The sequence below is a fragment of the Staurois parvus genome, unplaced genomic scaffold, assembly GCF_062004578.1.
Source record: "Staurois parvus isolate SC_StPar_1 unplaced genomic scaffold, SC_StPar_1.0 ptg001188l, whole genome shotgun sequence".
Lineage (NCBI taxonomy): Eukaryota > Metazoa > Chordata > Amphibia > Anura > Ranidae > Staurois > Staurois parvus.
Genome location: NW_028318984.1, coordinates 1,038,060 through 1,065,252, shown reverse-complemented (window position 1 = coordinate 1,065,252; position 27,193 = coordinate 1,038,060). Strand labels below are relative to the sequence as shown.

The following is a 27,193-nucleotide window of genomic DNA, read 5'->3' as shown; positions in this document are numbered from 1 at the left end:
GAACTGCTCGCTGAAGCCCAAAACGGATGCTTCCAGGAGGGTTGATGTTCGTAATCCATCACAGGTCTCATTGGTTCTTCCTGCTAACCTCACCCCACTGATTTCACTATAGGTTTGCATCTTTGGTTAAACCATATTCCAACATGTGACTCTTTGCAACATTTTTGGCAAACAACTATGCTTTCTAAATTTCTATTCTTGCTAAACTTACTCAACTGGTCTTTTTCTTGAACAACAAGTTAAGCAAAGTAAGGACCGGTCCTCTGAAGTCCACTCAGAAACAGTCACTTATGGAAGTGTCGATCTCTGTAAAGGCTCTCTGACCTCATGTCTCTGTAGAATAGTAAATTTAGAGGGAGAAATCAGTGAAGGATGGAGAGGACCGCGTAGAACAACACTCGCAGAAGTGTTGTTTTACAACTGAACTTCAGGGAACCAGTTTTTTACAACAGAGCAATGTTGAACAATGCAGATGGAAGGGAAGTGTACACTGTATGTACACTCTTCCTCTAGGTATGTGCTTGGATTAAAAAAAGGTTTCATGTCACAGGGTCTCTTTATTAAACCTGTTATGACATAAATACAGTAGGATGATCTACTAAAATTGGAGAGTGCAAAATCTAGAGCAGCTCTACATAGAAACCAGTCAGCTTACACTTTTTATTGCCAAAGCCTAATTAAACAAGATGAAGTTAGAAGCTGATTGGCTACCATGAACAGCTGCACCAGAATTTCCACTCTCCTGTTTTAGTAAATCTATGCCATAGGTTTCCATTAATATTCTCCATCTAAAAATGCATGTTGACTCACTATGTTCCTAAATACTTTCTAAATTAAACGTCCTGTAGAAAGCATGTTGCAAGTAAAATTACAACTCCTGATCCGCATTTCACGGAACAAAGAGAAAAAAATCTCAGCCACCGCACACCATACAGGTCCAGCATGTGATAAGGGATAGCAGCCTCAGCCTAACTCCATCTAGGCTACGTATGGCCTGGAAGGAGTTAGGCTGAGACTTCTGTCCCTTATCACACTTTGGATTTGTGTGATGCGAGATTTTTTTATCTCATTGTTCTGCAGATTGCATGAAGTCAAGGCAGACTTCTAGCTTGACCTGTACCCTTAGTGGAATACACCGAATGAGGGATACAGGTGTCGGAGCAGAGACCCTAAGTCTGCTTTGGGTCATCCTGATCTGCAGTCTTTTCTGGGTCCCAGACTCAAAGTATTAAAGACATGAGGCCAGCATGACTGTCTACCAACTAGCCCTTTCAGCAGGAGACTAGCAATGGCAGCCAATGAGGTAAATTTACTGAAACTGGAGAGTGCAAAATCTGGTGCAGCTCTGCGTAGAAACCAATCGGTTTTCAGGTTTTATTGTCAAAGCTTAATTGAACAAGCTGTAGTTAGAAGCTGATTGGCTACCATGCACACCTGCACCAGTTTCTGAGTGCTCCAGTTTTAGTAAATCTCCTTCACTGTTTTTTTAACACATTTTCATCTACACCTCTTTCACTTCTATTAGCTATACATTTTTTTATACAGTACCTTGCCCACATTCTCCTTGTAGGATACAAAGTTATGGAAGGTAAGATCCACCATATCTGGCCCAGTGACCATGCACAAAGTTTTGGCCAAGAAGTTGTTTTCAGGAAAGTCCAGGTTGAACACTTCCCGTAATTTCTGGCTCTAGAAGAGAAAAAAAAAAGGAGGTAAATGTACATGTGCACCTTATGTTAAAATATGTGTTCTGCATTAATATTTATTAATATTCAGATGCTAATGAGTGAAACAGGCTATGCCATCCATTTTCATATGCATACATTGTACAATACAGTATAATTGTAATACCGTAGTGGCTATGTGGTCCATTCAAGGATCATCCCAGCTAAAGTAATATTTAATTGTTTTGGGTAAATGGCAGGAGGAAGAATGATCCACTGGATTCCTGTGTGTTTTCTACCTCCCAGCTGAAGTAGGTTAAATGACGTTGGCCTTCAGTGTGAGGACATTTGGAGGTAGAAAAAACTACTGATAGAAAAATTTCAGGATAAAAGGTAAATAAGGCAGAAAAGGCTGTTTTTTTTATTTCATAACTTAAAGCGGAATTAAACTCCACATCTAAAAAAAAGGGGACCCCATTAGGTGTTTAGCCACAGGGTTGTTGCAAGGATTCTTGTCTAGGTGCATTTTTCTGTGCAGCATGCTCCCAGCACAAACACTGCTTTGTACAAATGGTGAGAAACAGGCAGGTGTGTACAGGTGACAGAACAATAATAGATAGCCAAGATAAAGAAGGTTCTCATATAGCACACAGTTTCTGTCTTTTCTTGGAAATTAACTTTGACCATATCATCTAATTAGAATTATTTTATCCATATTTAGTTCACATTATTGTCTAGAAACCAATACCTAATAATCTTAATTTTACAAATACAAGACTTTTTATTAATTTATAATACGCTTGGTTAATCTGTGGTCTATTTTTTTTAACTCATCTATTTTGCATAGACTCTACCTATTACATTGAGAGAATTATACTTACATAATACCAACTGATTTTTAAAGTTGTATAACTTAATAATTTATATATTTGTATAATAAAAAATGAATGTACAAAAAAGAACTATGGTTCAAATAAAATACACCCAAACATCCTGCATTGTTTAATTTAAATACTGATCTTAAAGAAAGTGAGCATGACACCATCCAGACTCACGACAGGTCATTCCAGAGACTTCCTTTGCCTGTCATGGTATAGTTATGTAATTCACAGTCACAGAACATATATAGCTTATCTTTCCTATGCTGTTTATTAAACAGTCAGCCTTTGCACTGAAAAGCATAAGATAGATGGATTATCATATTAGAAATAAAGCGGATCTACCGAGCATTATTTTAAAAAATCTACCATTAATACGGCAGCCTAAATATAAGCTAAGCTACAGTGCTGTAAATACAGCCTATGCATCCTCTAATGTTCACATCTTAGTCTTTTTTTGTGCTGGTCAGAAAATGTATTTTTCCACATTTAAAAAAAAAGCCTAATATATTTTTCCTTTATTGTTCTGCACTTACTTATACACCAGTCTCTGGTAGTGTGCTGCAACTGCCACAAGATATAATACCAAAATTAAACAAGACTAAAAAAACAGGGAATTTAATACACCCAACCCAGGATATCATAGAAACACTGAAGAGTGACAACAGAAAAAAAGACCAAGTGGGCCATTGTTTTTTAATATACTGAATCTATTCTATCTATCTATCTATCTATCTATCTATCTATAAATATATATATATCATTCACAGTATATATATAACTTTTTTGTCCAAGTATAGACTTATGATTGTCCCCAGCATGTTGAGTCCACTTACTTTTGACTAACTCACTACCTCTGCTGGAAGTCTATTTCAAGCATCAACTACTCTTTCAGTAAAATAATACTATTTTAATGACAATTAAAAATTTCCTCCTGCTAATTTCAGGTCATGTCCCACATTTTTTACCCCGGCTTCATATTGAAAATACTGCCCTCCTGAACCTTATTTATCCCCTTGATATAGTTAAAGTGGGTTTTAAATCTTCACATATACTCATGAAGTGACTGTCCTCAGGTGATATACAGAGATGAAACAAATCCTCCTCCTACATAAGCTGTACCTGTTTATCTGCAGTCTTCTCATCTCTACATAAGTGCTGAATTTTTAAAGCTTGTCTGAGAGTTAGGCTCCATGCACACGGGGCATTTTAATAACGCTGGTAGCATTAGCTGTGTATAGTCATGTTAAAAATGCAAGTTTTTCGGCATTTTTTAGCGGTTTTGCATTAGCGTTTTTCTGCGTTTGAGTTTTTCAGCCCAGAAAAAGTTCAAAGACACTGGTTTGCTGTGTTTTATCGTGTTTTGCCTGATTTTTCAGCGTTGGAACATTTTTACAGAAACCCACTAGTTGTCTATCCTCCAATGGTCAGACTTGTGCTGACATGCCCCCCCTGCACAGCCATTCACTGTGAAGATCAGTGTACTGCTGTTTCTTCACCCTTAGCTCCCTAAGGCCTTTATGCAACTGAGAACAAAGGTTAGATCACAAGCTTAATAATGACATGCAATGCCAAGCTGCAGTTTCTAAAGCGAGCAAAATCCTCTCTTGTATTAAAAGAGGTATAGACTCCAGAAAGAGATATCATTATACCCCGGTACAAATCATTAGTAAGACCTCATCTGGAATATACAGTTCAGTTTTGGGCACCAATTCACAAAAAGAACATTGGGGAACTGGAGAAAGTACAGAGAAGGGCAACCAAACTGATAAGATGCATGGAGGAGCTCAGCTATGAGGAAAGATTAGAGATATTGAATTTATTCTCTCTTGAGAAGAGGAGATTAAGGGGGGATATGATCTCCATGTATAATACATAAGGGGGGATATGATCAACATGTATAAATACATAAGGGGGGATACGATCACCATGTATAAATCCATAAGGGGGATATGATCTCCATGTATAATACATAAGGGGGGATATGATCTCCATGTATAATACATAAGGGGGGATATGATCTCCATGTATAATACATAAGGGGGGATATGATCATCATGTATAATACATAAGGGGGGATATGATCTCCATGTATAATACATAAGGGGGATATGATCTCCATGTATAATGCATAAGGTGGGATATGATCTCCATGTATAATACATAAGGTGGGATATGATCTCCATGTATAATACATAAGGGGGATATGATCTCCATGTATAATGCATAAGGTGGGATATGATCTCCATGTATAATACATAAGGGGGGATATGATCTCCATGTATAAATTCATAAGGGGGGATATGATCTCCATGTATAATACATAAGGGGGATATGATCTCCATGTATAATACATAAGGGGGGATATGATCTTCATGTATAATACATAAGGGGGGATATGATCAACATGTGAAATACATAAGGGGGGATATGATCAACATGTGAAATACATAAGGGGGGATATGATCTCCATGTATAATACATAAGGGGGATATGATCTCCATGTATAATACATAAGGGGGATATGATCTCCATGTATAATACATAAGGGGGATATGATCTCCATGTATAATACTAAGGGGGATATGATCTCCATGTATAATACATAAGGGGGGATATGATCTCCATGTATAATACATAAGGGGGATATGATCTCCATGTATAATACTAAGGGGGATATGATCTCCATGTATAATACATAAGGGGGGATATGATCAACATGTGAAATACATAAGGGGGGATATGATCTCTATGTATAAATACATAACAGGGGATATGATCAACATGTATAATACATAAGGGGGGATATGATCACCATGTATAATACATAAGGGGGATATGATCTCCATGTATAAATACATAAGGGGGGATATGATCTCCATGTATAAATACATAACAGGGGATATGATCAACATGTATAATACATAAGGGGGGATATGATCACCATGTATAATACATAAGAGGGATATGATCTCCATGTATAATACATAAGGGGGGATATGATCTCCATGTATAATACATAAGAGGGGATATGATCTCCATGTATAATACATAAGGGGGGATATGATTTCCATGTATAATACATAAGGGGGGATATGATCTCCATGTATAAATACATAAGGAAAGATATGATCAACATGTGAAATACATAAGGTGGGATATGATCTCCATGTATAATACATAAGGGGGGATATGATCTCCATGTATAATACATAAGGGGGGATATTATCTCCATGTATAAATACATAAGGGGGATATGATCAACATGTATAAATACATAAGGGGGATATGATCTCCATGTATAAATACATAAGGGGGGATATGATCTCCATGTATAATACATAAGGGGGGATATGATCACCATGTGTAATACATAAGGGGGATATGATCTTCATGTATAATACATAAGGGGGGATATGATCCCCATGTATAATACATAAGGGGGGGATATGATCAACATGTGAAAAACATAAGGGGGGATATGATCAACATGTGAAATACATAAGGGGGGATATGATCAACATGTGAAATACATAAGGGGGGATATGATCAACATGTGAAATACATAAGGGGGGATATGATCTCCATGTATAATACATAAGGGGGATATGATCTCCATGTATAATACTAAGGGGGATATGATCTCCATGTATAATACATAAGGGGGGATATGATCAACATGTGAAATACATAAGGGGGGATATGATCTCCATGTATAATACATAAGGGGGATATGATCTCCATGTATAATACTAAGGGGGATATGATCTCCATGTATAATACATAAGGGGGGATATGATCAACATGTGAAATACATAAGGGGGGATATGATCTCTATGTATAATACATAAGGGGGATATGTTCACCATGTATAAATACATAAGGGGGGATATGATCTCCATGTATAAATACATAACAGGGGATATGATCAACATGTATAATACATAAGGGGGGATATGATCACCATGTATAATACATAAGGGGGATATGATCTCCATGTATAATACATAAGGGGGGATATGATCTCCATGTATAATACATAAGAGGGGATATGATCTCCATGTATAATACATAAGGGGGGATATGATCTCCATGTATAATACATAAGGGGGGATATGATCTCCATGTATAATGCATAAGGAAAGATATGATCAACATGTGAAATACATAAGGGGGGATATGATCTCCATGTATAATACATAAGGGGGGATATGATCTCCATGTATAAATACATAAGGGGGGATATGATCTCCATGTATAAATACATAAGGGGGGATATGATCAACATGTATAAATACATAAGGGGGATATGATCTCGATGTATAATACATAAGGGGGGATATGATCTCCATGTATTATACATAAGGGGGGATATGATCAACATGTATAAATACATAAGGGGGATATGATCTCCATGTATAAATACATAAGGGGGGATATGATCACCATGTGTAATACATAAGGGGGATATGATCTTCATGTATAATACATAAGGGGGGATATGATCTCCATGTATAATACATAAGGGGGGGATATGATTAACATGTGAAATACATAAGGGGGGATATGATCAACATGTGAAATACATAAGGGGGGATATGATCAACATGTGAAATACATAAGGGGGGATATGATCAACATGTGAAATACATAAGGGGGGATATGATCTCCATGTATAATACATAAGGGGGATATGATCTCCATGTATAATACATAAGGGGGATATGATCTCCATGTATAATACATAAGGGGGATATGATCTCCATGTATAATACATAAGGGGGGATATGATCTCCATGTATAATACATAAGGGGGATATGATCTCCATGTATAATACATAAGGGGGATATGATCTCCATGTATAATACATAAGGGGGGATATGATTTCCATGTATAATACATAAGGGGGGATATGAGCAACATGTGAAATACATAAGGGGGGATATGATCAACATGTATAAATACATAAGGGGGATATGATCTCCATGTATAAATACATAAGGGGGGATATGATCACCATGTATAAATACATAAGGGGGTGTATGATCAACATGTATAAATACATCAGTGGTCCATATAGTGAACTCGTTGTAGAGTTATTCACTTTCAGGCCATTATAGAGGACAAGGGGGCACTCTTTATGTCTGGAGAAAAATAGATTTTACCATCTCATACAGACAGGCTTCTTGACAGTAAGAGCTGTGAAAATGTGGAATAGACTCCATCAAGAACTAGTTTTGGCCAGCTCAGTAGATTGTTTTGTAAAAGAGCTGGATGCATTCCTAAATGCACAAACTATAACTGCATACTAGCATTTATAAGTAATAACACCAGGGATTGTTGATCCAGGGAATATCCAATTGCCTTCTGGGGGATCAGGAAGGAATTTTCCTTTGCCTATTGGAGCGAATTGAATCATACTTTATAGGGATGTTTGCCTTCCTCTGTATCAACTGTGGGTATAGGATTGTGTATATGTAGGCTTTCAATTTTTTTTTCTGTTGGTAGAACTAGATGAACTTGCGCCTTTTTTCAACCTGACCAATTATGTAACTATGTAACTCTGGAGCTATAACATGCCATTTAGTACAAATACAGCAATGGAGGAGTTTGTACAGCATATAGAACTATAAATATGGTGATCCACCAGTAGGTGTCGTCAGTGCTGCATATTTGGTTGAATGTGAACAATACAATATATGTTTTCTCAAAGGTCTGTATTGCATTAACTATTTAGTATTAATTCTACTTGTAACATAATAGTGGAATATGCCTTACTGCAGTAAATAGGTTAAACAGCTTTCACATGATGCCAGACTTTTATTGTAATATAGTGCGACACTGAATAACTTTCAAAGAGATGAGCTGAGAAGCTCTTGAAAATGTCGAAACTGTTTGTATAAAGTAAAAGGCAAAAAGTCCACTCAGACCTAATATATTTGTACTGGACGAACATCTGGCTGGTGCCTAGCAATGAGATCACTCTGCTGGGGTTTTCTGCACCACAATAATACCACTATTACAATTACTCTGCCTACAATTTATGAATCAATTGCATTATCATACTTTGTTAGAGCAAACGTTACTAATCTACATACTGCCACAACTCCCCCACAAAGCCATTGTGAACATTCAGATGTAACAGATGTTACTTAGAACAGTGGGGTGGACAGCCATAGGGCAGATGAGATTTATTATTGAAAAATGTAAAGTAATACTCTTGGGAGCTAAACATATGAATGAAGTTACCTGTTAAGGGGGGAAACTCTGCGTGAATGCAGGATGGAAAAGGATCGCGGGGGTCCTAGTAGATCATAGACTCAGCATTAGCATCCAATGAAAAGCAAAAATGTAGCGCTAACAGGGGCGGACTGACCATTCGAGCACTCGGGTACTGCCCGAGGGCTCGGGTCAGTAGGGGGCCCCATGAAATGCCCCTGGTACCTTTTTATAGGCATTTTTGGGTGTACTTTGAGTGTGGGCAAGGACACAAGGGCCTCATGATCCCCTATTGCCCGGGGGCCCTATGAGTTGTCAGTCCACCCCTGAGCGCTAATTCATACCACTAATGCAAAAAATATAATGACAAATTAATACATTCAAGTCCTCAAAAAAGTCCAGTAAATGTGACCATGTGATAAAAACCATATCTTCAATAAGTGATGTGCCGCCAACAAGAAAAAAGAAAGAATTCTCCACCATCACCATTCACAGCCTCTTACCGGAAAATATGACCACAGATCATGCGGTCAAAAACAGCAAATATTGAATAACAATGGACATGTTGAATCCTTGATCTTCTCCCCCCAAAAAGGCAGTTTCACCGTTAGCACACAATGCCAAGCACTTCTGAGCACTTTTCTGGATGCACTGTTTTTATGCACTTTAATTCTGGAGCACAAGACACTTTACTTGGATTGATGGACTTTCTGGATGCACATAAAAAAAATCTTTCCACATATTGATGAATTGTTACTTATTTAGTAATTTAGCAATTTGGTAATATGTATAGTTTTTATTGAGAGAAGATACGTTGTTTTTTTGTTTGTATATTTTTAACATATTCAGACGTTTATGCACATTGAGTAGTGCTGTCACAATTCTGTTCACAGTCACATTTAAAATGTATGATAACTGCAAGCCACTGTTTTTGAAGGTAAGAACCCTGTCTGCTGTTTGTATCCTGCTGCACTACTTGACTTCTATTAATAGAGCATGACTTTCAAAAATGTTCAATTCAGGTGTCCTGCTTGTTCCAGGTCAGTGACTTACTTAGCAGTGAAATCAGCATAAAGATTGCTTTTAGGGAGCATGGACTTCTTGTATTACCTGAAAATGACTGTTGCCTGACAAGGTTGGTTTTGACTTAACCTAAGTCTCCAGATATTGTTGTCTGGGCAGATTTTGCCTATATATTTACTTATTTCATGTACTTATATAGCACCATCAATTTACACAGCACTTTACATATATATTGTACATTCACATCAGTCCCTAACCCTCAAGGGGTGTACAACCTAAGGTCCCTAACTTACATTCATACACATACTAGGGACAATTTAGACAGGAGCCAATTAACCTACTAGCATGTCTTTGGAGTGTGGGAGGAGACCAGAGTACCCAGAGGAAACCCACGCAAGCACAGGGAGAACATGCAAACTCCAGGCAGGTGGTGCCACAGCTGGGATTCGAACCAGCGACCCTAGTACTGCCAGGCAGAAATGCTAACCATTTAGCCACTGTGCTGCCCATAATACCGATCTACTGTTCTAATACCGATTCTTAAAGGGCTAGCCCAGATAAAAGGGATATTTCAGTTATAACAAGAGCATGGTCAGCTAAATCCATATGTCCCTTATATGGCATAGATACACTAGAATCAAGTTGCCCCTTATATAATTTTCAAATCTGCTTCACTCCACTTGGACGTTTTGAGGGTTCCCAGCCACATTTGCCTGTTTCATCACATCCTGGTTTTATTTTCCATAATATAAAATAAGTAAAGACAACAGGGAGAAGGGGCAACTTTTCACAACAGCCACAGAAATGGTATAAGCCCGGTAATTTAAATGTAGAGCTGACACCAACAGAATTATTGACTGGTATATCAAACTAGATATTATAAGATATGGAGACATTACAAACAGCCAGAATATTTAAAGATGTTTATAGCCAAATTGCTTTAGTTTTAAATAGGGTAGGGATCGGTTAAAACCCTGGAAAGTTATTTTTTGCTGTTTGCGTACCATTTTGAGAAATTTTCTTCACTTCCTGTCCCAGAGAGGTAACAGGAAATTAAAGGAAAACTTCCAAATGAGAATTGCCCTCTTAGACAGTTGTCCTCAGAAAAGATGTTCTCCCCCTGACTTCTTGTTCTGGAGACAAGTCTTAACATTTTACTTCTGTCCTTTCTGTCATTCATGGCCGCAATTTTACGCGTGTGCATTACTTCCTAGCTGCAGGAAATTGTGAATGGACCTGTACTTTCGCATGATTGCAGTGCAAGGGAGGGTGCAGTTACAGGCAGTTGCTGTCTGATTGGACAGTCTATGGCACAACAGACAATGCCAGTTGGGTGAATGTTCATGAATGGCCTGATGGCACAAAAAGCATGCCGTGAATAGGGGCACAAATGAGCATGTGCTGGTGATGTCAGTAAAGGAAAAGCAGCAGATTGCGACAAAATGGCGAAGATTAGAATAATTCTGCACACATTCATTTGTATATTGTTTAATAAAAAGTTTAATGGGGAATATTAAATGTAGAGTTTACTACTGCTTTAAAGATTCTGATTCCAGAGGAGTTGTGATAATGCCTGATGCACAGAGCAGGATTAAGGGATAATGGGGTAAGGGAGCAGCTCCCATCCCTTCAATTCGCATTGATAAGAACTGCAGTAGGCAAACAGAACTCACCCAACTGGCATTGTCTATTGTGCGATAGACTGTCCAATCAGACAGCAGCTGCCCATAAGTGCACCCTCCTTTGTGACGTGACAGGTAGGTGTACAGCTTTGAACAACTGCACAATCTCCCTGGTTTACTGCAGAGCATGAAGGTTGTAGTTGGGCCCCCTGGACATCCACTGTACCCCAAACGCCTGCCTAGTTTGACTTGTGGGTGATCTGGCTCCGTTGTCATATTCTTTTTTTTTCCATTATATCTTTTATTACATTTTCTTTTAAGAAAAAAATACCTTACAAAACCATCATAAATATTTTTACATCATACATATAAACTTTATCCCCATACCCACCCCAACACACCCCTGTCCAATCTCATCTTATCCTCTCTTTCGCCTCCTATTAATCTAGTCATATATATAGATCTCTTTAACCATTTAAATTCTCTAGTACTAGTACATCACCAAAATACGCACGTTCCCAACCCCAGAAACCACTAAACAGCTCATCCACTCCCTCATCATATCACGACTCAACTACTGCAACTCCCTCCTCACTGGCCTGCCTTGCCGCTGGCTATCCCCGCTTCAGTCGATCCTGAATACGGCTGCCAGACTCATTCACCTTTCCAACCGCTCCATTTCCGCCACCCCCCTCTGCCAATCCCTCCACTGGCTTCCGATTGCGCAACGGATCAAATTCAAAATCCTAACACTGACGTACAAAGCTGTCCACCACACTGCCCCGAACTACATCACTGACCTAATATCCAAGTACCGCGCAGCACGCACACTCCGCTCCTCACAAGACCTCCTTCTCTCTAGTTCCCTGGTCTCCTCCTCCCATGCCCTCCCATGCCTCCTTCCAGGACTTCTCCAGGGTGTCACTGATCCTCTGGAACTCCCTGCCCCAACCCATCAGATTATCACCTACTCTCCTCTCCTTTAGGTGCACCCTGAAAACCCATCTCTTCAGGGAAGCCTACCCCACCCCCTGCTAACTTGCCGACCTCCTCCACTCTTCCAACCACTCCATCCCCCACAGCTATCTCCTCCTGTGCCACCATCCCCTCCCTCCTAGATTGTAAGCTCGAAAGAGCAGGGCCCTCGATCCCCTCATGTTTTGCATTGTATTGTTATTGTTCTGTCACATGTTCTGTCCCCCTTTGTAATGTACAGCGCTGAGCGAACCATTGGTGCTTTTTATATACTGTATAATAATAATAATAGTACTACTATCGGGGGACCTTTCATTTTTAAGTATTTTTCTGAGGTTCTAAACTCATACCATTTACCCCAAATCTTTCTAAACTTTTCCATTTCATCTTTCTCCATGTAACAAAGTTCCTCCTTCCTACTAACATATTCTACTCTGTCTATCCTATACCTCATTGTTGGTGGATCCTGGGCCTTCCAAAACCTAGGAAATAAACTTGCTGCACCAATCCAATGATATAATAAACTGTTTCTATATTGTTTTACCGACAACTCTGTTCTATAGAAAAGACATACCCATGGATCCTTCTGCATAGATGTCCCCCAAATCTCCTTTATATGATAAATTATCTCCTGCCAATATTACAGAATTTTTGGGCATTCCCACCATATATGTGCCATTGTCCTATTGCCCCACATCCTCTCCAACATAAAGGTGATACTTCTTCTCTCTGTTTATGTGCCAAACTCGGTGTACAATACCATCTAGACAAACATTTATAATTCATCTCTACTATGTTCGTGTTCGTCACCTCGTGCAATAACTTAAACATTTTCCTCTTCTGGTGATCATTCATATTTATACCCAATTCTCTTTCCCAACCCTCCAAGAACGACACTGACCCAGCTCGCTCCAATTCAAGTAGGATCTTATAAATCCTAGATGTTATATGTCCACAGCTTGTCTTGGAGCTCAGCAGTCTTTCAAATAGGGACCATGCCCCCCGTTATCCTCAGAGGCTGAGGAAGTGTTGAGACAAAATGTCCCAATTGGTAATATCTCAGTTTATCTAAAACAAAAAACAAATTCCTTTTATTCTTCAATTCTTGAAAAGTATATAACTGCCCTTTGTCTAATATATCTCCCAAACGTGCATTTCTATCTTTAAACCATATGCTTTATTTTAATACTAAATTATGGCTTTATTTTATTGCCAACAAACCTAATAAAAGAGAAAAGCTTCATGTGGGCTATAAAGATGTATTTGTATTTCCATTTACACAAAATAGAAGGTTCATGTGACAGAGTAACCTAGTCCGCTCTCTGTATACGTGCTGGTTGGGTACTTGAACTCAGAATCAGAAACCAATTTGAGGAAAACTTTAAAACAACAAACCACATCTGCTTAACAGGAGAAATGTATTTTTCTCTTGCGATTTCCCTAGTTACCTTTCCTGTGCAAATCAGTTTAGTAATCATATCCTTGTATGCAAATTTTAGCAAAATCCAAGCACAAACATGGGCTAAAGGTCCTGCTCCTAAAACTAACCGCAGTACCATTGCATTTAAATTTTGTGTGCATCTGCAACGGAAAGAACAAATGGATCATGAAGTTCATTCAACTGAGTCAGCAATCATTTTTCTTGTGTAGCCCATTTATAACATTAGCCCTTAACAAGCAAACATAGTTCATTTCCTTTTGGTTTAGAAAAATCTGAGCAATAAACAACTGATTTCTAAATGAATGCTATAGGTTTATTGGAATTTAACAGTGGTGCTCTGTAAAGTCATTTCAGGTTATTGCCTGTAAATGTGGCAATTAGAAATAATTGACTTTGTGTTGCTAAACTGAGACTTGTGCAGGGTCAGACTGATCCGTGAAATGTAGATTTCTGCCACTAGCTGCTGTTTCTTCCATATAAAATCATCCACTGCTTTGTAATTTGGTGCTACCAATCTACTTGCAGGGTGCCTTTTATTGAAGGCCTGCTTCATATGCCAAAGTTTGGCCTTCTTGCCCTTTAAAGGGTAACTCCACTTTCGTGGAAAAAAAATAAAAAAATAATAATTGTGTATATATATACAGTATATATATATAATTGTGACACAAGTCATATTGTAATTAAATGTTTTTAAATGGTACCTATCCTTTTCAATGTGCAACCTGCAGTGGTTCTGTACACAGATGGTGTACAGAAACCCCCCCCCCCCAGATATGTCATTTCCTGCTTGTGTGATTGGCTCACTGATTCCCCTAGAAATCCTCACTAAGATACAGTCAGATTTTGGACATCTCCTGCAACAAAAAATGTCATTTTTGGTGAGATACTCCCAATAGGAAATCATATCTAGAGGAATGCAGACTTCACCACTCTCCTTATTAGAGCCCGGCAGCTGCAACAGATGATTGATAAGTATGAAATCACTCCCATTCACATTTGTTTTGCACATGAACACAGACAAACAGCTATTTCTTCAGAATACTAAAAGGTAGGAATCTGCAACAAAGTTTGTTAAAATCTGAGCAATGTACAGTACATAGATCACCCAGAATGCTTTTTTTCTCAAGGAAAGTGGAGTTGATCTTTAAAGTGTATTCAAAAGCAAAACCTTTCTTTTTGGGTTCTGAATAGTGTAGTGAAGAGTTTAGACTTCTTTGAGGTCCTTTGTTGTTGTCTTTCATTGGGGATACTTAAAGCAGAAGTAAAGCCAAAGCTCGTTTGGCCATACTTCTCCTATGGATCTTAGGAGAGCAGTTCGTTCCGCACTCCTGTGACCCGTTTTTAGCCAACAGCAGGATAAAGTCCGCTGTCAGCTGACTTCACTGGGCCAGTCCAGGCCGGGAAAAGATCCTGCCCCCTCCACAGCCCAGCGCTCCAGTGAGTACTGGGGGGGGAGAGCAGACAGCGGTAAATGACAATCACTGCTGTCTGCTTAGAGCTGCAGGGAGAACTGAGTGATCAGCGGGGGACAGATGCAGCATTGGATCAATCCTGCATCAATCTAGTTAAGTATGATTGGTAAAAAAAAGCCAGCGGGCTTAAGTATGCTGTCGGCTGTTGTCATACAGTCGGTCCAGGCTGGGGAAAGACCGCTGGACCGGTAGATGTCTCAGCCTCTCAGTGATCTGCTGAGAGCCTGATGCAGTCGCTCCCACCTCCTCCACAGCCTAGTGCTCCAATGAGCGCTGGGGGGGGGGGGTCAGATCGTTCAGTTCTCAGTCTTAGAGCCAGCGGGTAAGTATAATTTAACAAAAAAAAAATCCTGAACTTCTTTTTTAACCATCTCTACCAAATGTCTTAAATGGAAAATTTCTCCTTATTCCTTGTTCTTAAGAAAACTTAAAATTTTGGATTTCTTGTCATTTTTTTTCTCAGTAAAAGTGGTCAAAGGATAAATAGAGAGGATAAATCTAACTGTCCCCTATTCCAAAAAAAGAAACAGAACTTTGTCTTTACATACACTTTAATGCTGACCTCCAAATGGGGATTTTATTTTTATTCTACTATAGAATTAGCATTTGATTACAGCATGAGATTCAATGCACTAACACTAGCAGGATCACCAGATGGAAATAAAGGAGAAAAAAAGCTTGAAAAAAAGAAAATGAAAGCAGGCAACACACATAAAGACTAGTATTTTTTTTAAATTTAGGTATGCTTTAGGGCTGGTCAGTCATGTGACTGCTGAAGTGCTCCTTTGCTCCGTTTCCCTTTGAGGATTGGGCTTTTATATAGCCCTGGTCTATCACTGCCACCTCTCTCTTTGGTTTTCCTAAATTACTTAATTGAGGTAAATTTAGTAGTATTATTACCTTCTTGAGTCTTTTTACTACTGGCAGGTTGATTTGTTTCATCTGATCTCTGCTTCTAATTCACTACACATATCTTGTTTCAGTGTTCCAATTGGACTGGTATTTCTGGCCCTTTTTGTCTTTGATGTACTGTTACTGGTATGGCATTGATCAGTAGTGTTCATCGAATCCTTTTTGATATATTTCTATCTTACCAAGGTAAAAAACAAGTTTTTTTTGCTTTAAGCTATTAATTAAACCTAGAATATTGGGTGGCAGTTGATTGAGTGTTCTCTTTTTATATACTTTTGCATTTAACTTATGGTTTTCGTTACCAACCATTTGAGCTGTCTTTATGTCCAGGCTGATCTTAGAACTTTTTGTTCTTCTAAACCACCTACTAATTGGCCTACAAACAATCCGTACTATTGAGCCAGTTATGCTTTGGCTTGTAAGTGCCCTTCATCGATTTTTGAGACCTATTTATGAATTATTGATTACTATGTCTTTGGCATTAACGTGTGTATTGTGGTTATCTGATTTGTTAATATGTTTATTGTCATATTTTGTAATTGACATGATTTGTTGTTATAGGTTCAATATCTCCTGAAGAAGCCTTAAAATAGGCAAAACATGTTGAGAAATAACGCACCGGATATTGATTATTCATTAAGTATCATCACCAAGTGTGGATACTCAAATATATATTTCATATTTCTAAACTTTTTAAACAATTGAAATAAATGTTATATTTTTAGTCACTATTTTCTCATTATTGTTGGTACCTTTAAAGTCCCGTTAACTTTTTTGCTTCAGTGAGGAGTTCATTCTCCTCTTCTTTATCTTTCTTTGTTGCCAATTGGGATGTAGGTGCCTTTGAGCTCCCCTCTGAATTCTAGAATTCTTGTTTCTTTAATATATTGTCACCCAATGACTGGTAACAAGGCAAGCATAATATGGATTGATGATGGAAATAACACTAATTAACAAACTGTTTAACAGTAAGGACTAGGTATAGGATGACATTTGGCGTCCAGATCAACACAAGTAGTAGCAAGGCCACCTGAAGTGCACCAGTAAGCAGTAATAAAGTTTAATTTACTGAGTGCTGGAATGATACTGTCCTAGACCTACTGGATATGCACTGTCTAGGAAAAGGAGAATGATAAGGAGGGGGCAGGGGAAAAAGGGAACTTTATGAATAATTATTGTGGGAGGGGCAGTCCTTTGAGGAGTTCTTCTGCCTGCTAATGTTGGGGCCCTTTAAGAGTATTGATGTACTTGACGACAGTCCCAGTAACCTGCATTCAGTATAGGTACAGTAAAGGTATGGTATAGCTGCAGCACAGGTGCAGGGTAGATGTTGTTTAGATACAGTAAAGGTTTAGTATAGGGTTGGTATAGGTGCAGTCTAGGTTTGGAAAAAGAGCGGTATAGAGTGCAGTATGGGTTGGATACACTTTAGTATCCTGCTCTCAATGGCTCAGTCCCTGCAAGCAGTGTCAGTTATGGACAAATAGCCCTCTCACCAGTCCCTGGGATGCTGCAATGACAGCTCAGCCACCATCTCACCCCAAAAGCCTCCAGTAATCAGCGGTGGGAAGCAGAGGGTGAGTGGATGCTCCAATCTCCCTGCGGCAGCGGTGCAGGTGCTGTTATGTGGGTGGTGCTGAGCTGCCCCCAGATGTTCTCCCTCCTACTCTCAGGCTCAGATCTGCCAGTATGGTCTCCCACTGGCAGGTGAATATCCAAGCAAGGGTGCTCTCTCTCTCCCTTGGCACCAAGAGTAAGAGCTTTCCCCTACAGTTTAATAAAAATCATCTCTCCACTCCTTCTACTGTGCAGTGTCTATTGGGATCTGTAGAGTAAGGAGTCCATTTTCCTCATTTATAATTGCCGTCTCAAACTACAATTCTCAGGATTCTAACTCTATGGCCCTGCTTGATTTTAGCTCTCCCCCTGCTGTCTGGAGCAGAATGGTGCAGCATAGCATCAGTATCTCAGTAGAGGGAGAGAAGAATAAAAATATGATGTCTCAGCACCTGGCTATACTAGTAGCCCAGCACCTGGCTATACTAGTATGCAATATTCCAAATCATCCATAAATAGACACACATGGACTAAAAACCAAAAGAAATTACAACTTCGTGATCAGTTTTAAAGATGATAAATGCCTATACTTTTATTTTTCAGATTTTGTTTTTCATTTTTGGTTATTCCTTCAGAGGAATTTTTCTGCTGACTTCACATTTTCTCTTTCTATAACGCCTCTCCAACAACAATCTAACTCAAAACATGCAACCTATTACTAGATTATACATATTCAGGTATGATGTATTTATTTCAAACCTAATATATGCTAACTCATGCTTATTCTGTAAGTCTTATTAAGATGTATTACACTGGAGCTACTTGAGCGTAAACTAGAATCTATTTCAGCGTATATAGTAGTCATTCGTTAAAGGCCTCATCATTCTATTTAATAGATTTTGATATTATAATGAACAGACATTCTATAATGGAGGTTGATAGCTTAACACCAGCATTGTGAATATTTAGTTGGATGAAAAATCAGGTGTTTTAAAATATTGGTTCTCATACCCATATACTAGGTAGTAGCAAAAGCACTAATTATATTAAAGGCCTGCGTCAATGGGCTTTGTCTACTTCTAGCAAAGTATGCATTCCCGTGCAAGTTCATGGGCATGCAAAACATGCTTTCTGCAGGTCAAATGCAGTTCAGAGAAATGTCAGCTGCAAGTCAAACTGATGCCATCAACTTGTAGCCTTTACTGTGGTTATAATACTGTGCATAATACAAGTTATTTTATTTACAAAAACTCCTTCTACATACAGTAGGCTGCAAAGTAAGAGTTATACCATACAATATACATTATGTGCCATATATTATTATACTATATGAATCACATTTAACCACTTCATTTCTTTAAAAAAAATCATATATTTATTAAAAACATTTTTAGGATTGAAAATTCTTATAGAAAACATTATTATGTCTGTTTGAAGTTCATCATAGAAACAACAGATCAAGCAAAAAGCATGTTACACCTCTTAACCTGTACCTGTAGGCAGGTGCAGTTCACTCTCCTCGCTGTAAGTGGTGCTGTGCAGAGGGGAATGGAGGTTGAGGAGGAGGAGCTGTGTTGCTCTGAAGAACCTATAGGTGTCACTAGGGGAGCAACAGTCCGATTGGATGTTGCTGCCCTGGTTGACCTCCACAGCCACATACCGCTACTCAATTTCTGTAGAATTTTATGATCTCCTGAAGAATCACCTTCTACCTGCCTCTTTTCCACATGTGCTTTGATTGCTTGGATCATATTTGGATTAGATTGTGGGGGATTTACTAAAATTAGTGCACATATAATCTGGTGCAGCTGTGGATAGTAACCAATCAGCTTCTAACTTCAGCTTATTCAATTAAGCTTTGACAATAAAACCTGGAAGCTGATTGGTTAGTATGCACAGCTGCACTAGATTCTGTGTGCTCTAGTGAATCTCCCCCTATGACTCTTCAACAAAAGGATGCAGTATAAAATCATACAGGAACTGAATAAGGGTATACTGTAGGTTTTGAGGTGTAACATACATTTTTGTTGATATATACATTTTTCTAAAAAAGTGGGTTTCAATTAACATGGTACCCCAAAAGTCTCTGATTTCACATGAGTTACAAGTTAAATAGAGAGGCTAGTCTAAATGTGATTCTACAAATAAGAGCTAAGTGCTGGTAGCCAATTTAATGGAGCTAACAGTTTTCAACATTCAGTGATTTTCATAACATCATACCTTTGGGATTTTGGCATATTTTCCAAATCTTGTATCTCGGATACTGGTTAATTCAATAAATTCAATTTCCTGCAAAAATCATAAATCACATTTGAAAGAGCAGCAACAGAAAATGTAATATGCTATGCAAAATAATGAACAGGAGATGATTTAATCATGCTAGTATTCAGTTCAGCTATACTCTGAAAGACTGCCAAGTGCTTTCTTTGTGCTAACAGTCAGTTCAATCACAACTTTTCAGACTATATCATAGGTAAAGGATAGCCAACATTTTGAGGAACATTGGTCCATTCACAGAATGGTCTCCTCCATTGTATGAGGGATGAATTAACTTCAAGCTTCATGAACCAATTTAGGCTCTGTATTTCAGGACTGAATTTATCACTAGGCAGGGTAGACTTGTATTTGGCAGAGGCAAAAAGGAGTTTTTTTTTCTATGCAGCTCCCTCTGGTTTATATAGTTGAGTAATTTGTGCCTTGCTAGAAGCCTGGGTTTAGCCAGAGGGTTACTTCAGGTCAGGGCTGAAGGGCTCTATAGGTCAGTACTCTGGTACCTCCCCCAGTCTAGAAACTTGGAGAAGCTTCCAGAAGTCAGTAGGCAAAAGCGAGGAGGGGCTGATCTGCATATTTAGGAGAGTCTGGCCAATCCCAGTCAGGAGACCTGGGAATGTGGCAGATCAGCTCATAAATGTGACACAGCCTAGTCAGCAGGGGAGCTGGGTGGAAGATGTATTGCTCAGAGATGCTGCTGCGTAGCCTAGGAGGGAGCTGTGGAAGAAGGGGGCTCTGCTTCCAGGCAGGAGGAGCTCCACACTCCTACAATCCACTGGGGAATGACAGCCTGCAAAGCCTGGAGAGGAACCAGCCCAGCTACAGAGGCTGGAAACCAGTTCTATCCACAGCTGCAGGATAAGGACAGTGTGAGTACCTCTACACTCCCAGGGCCTAGAAGGGAGAAGTCTGCTGGGTGCACGTTCCGGCAAGCCTTCAGGGGGCAGTTCTGGGATCAGATACCATAGCCAGGTGGGATGGTATTTTAAACACTTAGGGAACTTAGAGCTCCTACTAGTTGCTGTACATTGCTAAAGAGACGGTCAGGGTTCCGGCTGAACCACAGTCATTCATCTGCCATTGTTGTAGTATTTTCTATAGAAGGAAGTTGTCCTCAAATCATTGATCTGCAATCAAATTGGGATCTGTATGCAAAGAAAAATGGGGGAACTCAAGTTCCTAATGGGGATTGTATTGACATAGCCCCAAATGATCTATAATGGCTCAAAACGGATATGGTCCAGAAACACTTGGACAAAATTAAGGTGAATAAAGCACCTGGACCAGATGATTTACACCCGTGGGTCATCAAAGACTTGAGCAGCGTTATTTCTAGGCCATTGTTTCTAATTTTTAGAGATTGTTTAATGACTGGCATAGTGTAGTTCCTATATTTAAAAAAGTATCAAAGTCTTTGCCAAGTAACTACATACTAGCCCCTCTGACTAACCCACGTTTGGCGTAACGTGTAAGGGCGAGGAGCTGGTGATGTTAAGACTATCCTTTCGGACTTTTTCCATGAGACTAACCTAGGAGTGGGGTAGAGTGCATATCTATATCCAGCGGTTGGAACACGCTACAGCCAATGACTCTGGTCTCTCACAAGGTGTGGTTCTCACACTGGTAACATTGTGCAGACATACGTTTATCCTGCAGTGCACCAGCCTAGTGCACGTTACTCGTGAGTGGCTTTTTATCTATTTCTTAATAAATGTGCTTTTATACGGAGTACATTATGATTTTTTATTATGTTTTGAACATACATCCATGATCCTTGAGAGGCATGCAGAGGAACCACTTACTGATCCGGAGGAAGATTCCCAGTTACCCAGGGTATAAAAAAAGGATTAAAGCGCATAGTGACCAAAGTCACAGTATATCATACAGCGATAACAGGCTGATGTTGGTGGATGCATATGAGTGGTGTTTTACACTTGTCCCTCAAGGATGAACTGGTGTGATGTAAATCTAGAAAATTAATATTAAGGACTTTTTTTACTCAATGTCTCTATATTTGAATGTATATTTGTGTTATAGATGTGAGAAATAGTTATCATTGGACGTTTTTGTAATACGGTTCGATCATCCTGCATTTTTTATATCTCAATGTGTAGCGCTGTTCCATCTTGCTTCTTTTTACAGACCAGTTATTTTAACTGTTTTAGTCAGGAAGATATTTGAGCGTTAAATAAAAAAAATATTTTTCCAGAAAATAATATTTTAAGCAATAGCCAGTATGGATGTATGAAACAACAAAGTTGTCAAAAAATCTGATTTCTTTTTGAGAGGCGGTATGCGAAAACTTAGACACAGGAGTGGCTGTAGATATACAGTCAGGTCCATAAATATTGGGACATCGACACAATTCTAAAATTTTTGGCTCTATACACCACCACAATGGATTTGAAATGAAACGAACAAGATGTGCTTTAACTGCAGACTGTCAGCTTTAATTTGAGGATATTTACATCCAAATCAAGTGAACAGTGTAGGAATTACAACAGTTTGCATATGTGCCTCCCACTTGTTAAGGGACCAAAAGTAATGGGACAATTGGCTTCTCAGCTGTTCCATGGCCAGGTGTGTGTTATTCCCTCATTATCCCAATTACAATGAGCAGATAAAAGGTCCAGAGTTCATTTCAAATGCTATTTGCATTTGGAATCTGTTGCTATCAACTCTCAAGATGAGATCCAAAGAGCTGTCTATCAGTGAAGCAAGCCATCATTAGGCTGAAAAAACAAAACAAACTCATCAGAGAGATAGCAAAAACATTAGGTGTGGCCAAAACAACTGTTTGGAACATTCTTAAAAAGAAGAAATGCACCGGTGAGCTCAGCAACACCAAAAGACCCGGAAGACCACGGAAAACAACTGTGGTGGATGACCGAAGAATTCTTTCCCTGGTGAAGAAAACACCCTTCACAACAGTTGGCCAGATCAAGAACACTCTCCAGGAGGTAGGTGTATGTGTGTCAAAGTCAACAATCAAGAGAAGACTTCACCAGAGTGAATACAGAGGGTTCACCACAAGATGTAAACCATTGGTGAGCATCAAAAACAGGAAGGCCAGATTAGAGTTTGCCAAGCGACATCTAAAAAACCCTTCACAGTTCTGGAACAACATCCTATGGACAGATGAGACCAAGATCAACTTGTACCAGAGTGATGGGAAGAGAAGAGTATGGAGAAGGAAAGGAACTGCTCATGATCCTAAGCATACCACCTCATCAGTGAAGCATGGTGGTGGTAGTGTCATGGCGTGGGCATGTGTGGCTGCCAATGGAACTGGTTCTCTTGTATTTATTGATGATGTGACTGCTGACAACAGCAGCAGGATGAATTCTGAAGTGTTTCGGGCAATATTATCTGCTCATATTCAGCTAAATGCTACAGAACTCATTGGACGCCGCTTCACAGTGCAGATGGACAATGACCCAAAGCATACTGCAAAAGCAACCAAAGAGTTTTTTAAGGGAAAGCAGTGGAATGTTATGCAATGGCCAAGTTGATCACCTGACCTGAACCCGATTGAGCATGCATTTCACTTGCTGAAGACAAAACTGAAGGGAAAATGCCCCAAGAACACAAGAACAAGCAGGAGCTGAAGACAGTTGCAGTAGAGGCCTGGCAGAGCATCACCAGGGATGAAACCCAGCATCTGGTGATGTCTATGCATTCCAGACTTCAGGCTGTAATTGACTACAAAGGATTTGCAACCAAGTATTAAAAAGTGAAAGTTTGATTTATGATTATTATTCTGTCCCATTACTTTTGGTCCCTTAACAAGTGGGAGGCACATATGCAAACTGTTGTAATTCCTACACCGTTCACCTGATTTGGATGTAAATACCCTCAAATTAAAGCTGACAGTCTGCAGTTAAAGCACATCTTGTTCGTTTCATTTCAAATCCATTGTGGTGGTGTATAGAGCCAAAAATGTTAGAATTGTGTCCATGTCCCAATATTTATGGACCTGACTGTAGAAGATATTTGTACTTTGAAAAAGTGTTTTACACAGTTCCCCACAGTCCTCACACATGGCTAATGTGTAAAGTAAAATCTACAGGCTTAGTAAATTCAGTTTGTAAATGGATAGAAAACTGGCTAAAAAGATTTTATTCAGAGAGTAGACAATAATGATTAATATTCTGACTTGTAATTTATTTATAAATAAGATAGAGTCTGGGATTAAAAGTACCTTTGTTGTGTTTGCAGATGACACCAAGCTATGCATTGTATTTACGTCCCTACAGAATGTCTCCAATTTACAAAGTGACCTCAATGCACTGTTTAATTGGGCAACAATGTGGCAAATTAGGTTTAATGTTGATAAATGTAAAGTTATGTACTTGGGGACTAAAACCAATCCTGCATCATACATTCTAGAAGGAGAACAGCTGAGGGAATCAATGATGGAAAAGAATCTGGGTGTTTTGGTAGATCACAGACCTAATAATAGCATGCAATGCCAAGCTGCAGTTTCTAAAGCAGTTTTTAAAGCTAGCAAAACACTTTCATGTATTAAAAGAGGTAGAGAGAGAGAAAGAGAGAGACAACATTTTGCCCCTGTACAAATCATTAGTAACACCTCATCTGGAATATGTAGTTCAGTTTTGGACACCAGTTCACAAAAAGGATATTGGAGAACTGAAGAAAGTACAGAGAAGGGCAAGAAATGGGAGAAAATGCAGAGAATGGCAAGCAAACTAATTAAGAGGCATGGAGGAGCTCAGCTATGAGAAAATATTAGCTGAGCTTAGAGAAGGGGATTAATGAGGGATATGATCAGCATGTCTAAATACATAAGTGGTCCATACAATGAATTTGCTGTTGAGTTATTTACTTTAAGGGCATCACAGAGGACAAGGGGGCATGGTTTACATCTGGAGGAAAAGAGATTTAACTTCCATATACAGAAAGACTTCTTCACAGTAGGAGCTTTGAAACTGTGGAATAGTCTCCCTCAAGACCTAGTTCTGGCCAGCTCAGTATATTGTTTTAAAAAACGGCTGGATACGATTCTAAATTCACAAAATATAACTAAATACTATAAATTATAGATAATAACATCAGGGGTAGTTGATCTAGGTAACATTGCCTCCATGGGGATCAGGAAGACATTTTCCCCCACTGGAGTAATTTGGATCATGCTTTGTTGTTTTATTATTTCCTTCCTCTGGATCAACTATAGGTATAGGATTGTGTATATAGAGGTTTTCGATTTTTTTTAATTGGTTGAACTAAATGGACTATGTATGTAGTTATGTAAATATGTATTTTCACTGTCACAATGAGACTAACAGAAAATACTGAAGAATAGTGTGTATTAAGCATCGTGGTAGTTGTTCCTCTTTGGTGAACTTTAGGGTGAATTTAATGTGGTATGGTGGTGGAGGTGTGTGTATCTCACTAAGTACTCCATAATCCTGTCACTTTTACTTTTATTATTCATAAAATATACTTAAGTAAGCACATATTTAAAAGTTAAATAAGGTAGACTACATTACATTATGCTGACTACATTAGTTTTCATTATTACATCGTTAGAACATTTCTAATGTAGCATGCCAGTGGGGATTGGGATATTCCGGGTTACCTTGGGGGCCCATAACAAGGGATTCTACCTACATTGTTGCTTACACAGATTTTACAATTTGGTAGGAAATCTGAGTGTGACCTGGCCAATCTTTTTCTGTTCTCAGAAGAAGAATGAAGTTGTTAACTGTGTGTACAGGTCTCATGGGGAAAAACAGTGGGTATTAACATCTAAGACATGCAGATGTCTCACCATTCTAGACAACTGCCCTCTATAGTTAGTTTATTTTATTTGTATTAGGTATTGCATTCAATAAGTGCACCAAATGTGCCTAGTTATGGATAGATGACCAATGGGCTGTCAGATTGGATTTAGATGTAATTACCTCAGCTACGTATATGTTTAGGTAACATCATTAATACATTTTAAAGACATTGTATTTTAATAGAATGGATGGGTACAGAAACAAGGTTCCTGTATGGGTACAATGTTTTCATTAAAAAACAAAATGATAAGGGTTTTAAACCAATTTGTTTTGTTTTTACAGTTAAGGCCCCTTTCACATGGGCCAGAGTCCATTTGAATTTGCTTGCTCAGTGGGGGATCTGTTCGCTGATTCCCCACTGAGTAGAGTGGAACGGAGGACGGATGACAATTACATGTCTGCTCCACTTATGCAGAGCGGACACGTTCACAGCCCCCTCTGATGTAGATGTAAATGCACCGACTGTCCATTTACATCCAAATGCTCTCCAATCTGATCTTCTAGACGGAAGGGGAACGGATTCCCATTTCCATTTTTCTTTAGTGGATTTAATTGGAGGTAGGCAGGTGTAAACGTATGCAAGTCCTTTCACATCCACCACTCCATAGAGGAGAATGGAGGGTCTGATTGGGTCCACCTGAAAAACGGACAGGTTCAGAATGTTAGTGTGAAAGGGGCCTAATACATTTTTTTAAATAATGTTTGGTATCAGTTAGTTGCAAATAAACTGATAATGCAAGAGTGCAACTATGACACAGGATTATCAGAGCACAATGGGTTTTCTAAAGAGACAGCACATCAAAAGCCCTTTTCTTGCATCTGTCTTTGATTGAAAGTTTAAAGGGAATCTTCTGAAGGGAGAGAGAGGAGGTGGATGTGCCACTGTTCTTACTCATTCACTTTTGGGGATGTATTTAAGCTTGAACTATGGAGACCTCTAAGTAACCTGTTTTGCCTAAAGCCCCATACGGTGGCTAAAACTATACAAATACAAAAAAATTCTATGCAATATTAATATAATGCTTCCTACAATTGCATGTGGAAAACTACCCATTGATCTAAAAGCTTAACCATTTTTCTGAAACACTGGGAATGATTTAGTGAAGACAAATAGGCTGTGCACTTGGAACTGCACTGCAAATGCACTGAAAGTGCAGTTGCTCTAGATCTGAGGGGAACATGCAAAGAAAATAAAAAAAACTGAATTTTTGCTTGTACATGAGTGGATGAAAGAACAACAGAGCTATGCCTTATTTTACAGCTTCCTCTCGGACACAGCTTATTTGCCTTTAGTAAATCAACCCCATAGTCTTCTTGAAGGAATTTAGGCACTGTAAGTGATTTAGAGCTTACA

At 38.9% G+C, this 27,193-nt stretch overlaps 1 protein-coding gene across 1 annotated transcript in view; it reads right to left on the bottom strand.

Annotated features, from left to right (window-relative positions):
• Nucleotides 1-27,193, bottom strand: part of PLCB2 (phospholipase C beta 2) — a 214,294-nt gene that overhangs the window by 120,819 nt on the left and 66,282 nt on the right. Inside the window, exons 3-4 of the mRNA XM_089659782.1 lie at nucleotides 19,985-20,053; nucleotides 1,549-1,689 (exon numbers count right to left, since the gene is read on the bottom strand). Of these exons, the coding sequence (XP_089515908.1) occupies nucleotides 1,549-1,689; nucleotides 19,985-20,053 (210 nt within the window). The remainder of the gene's footprint in view (nucleotides 1-1,548; nucleotides 1,690-19,984; nucleotides 20,054-27,193) is intronic.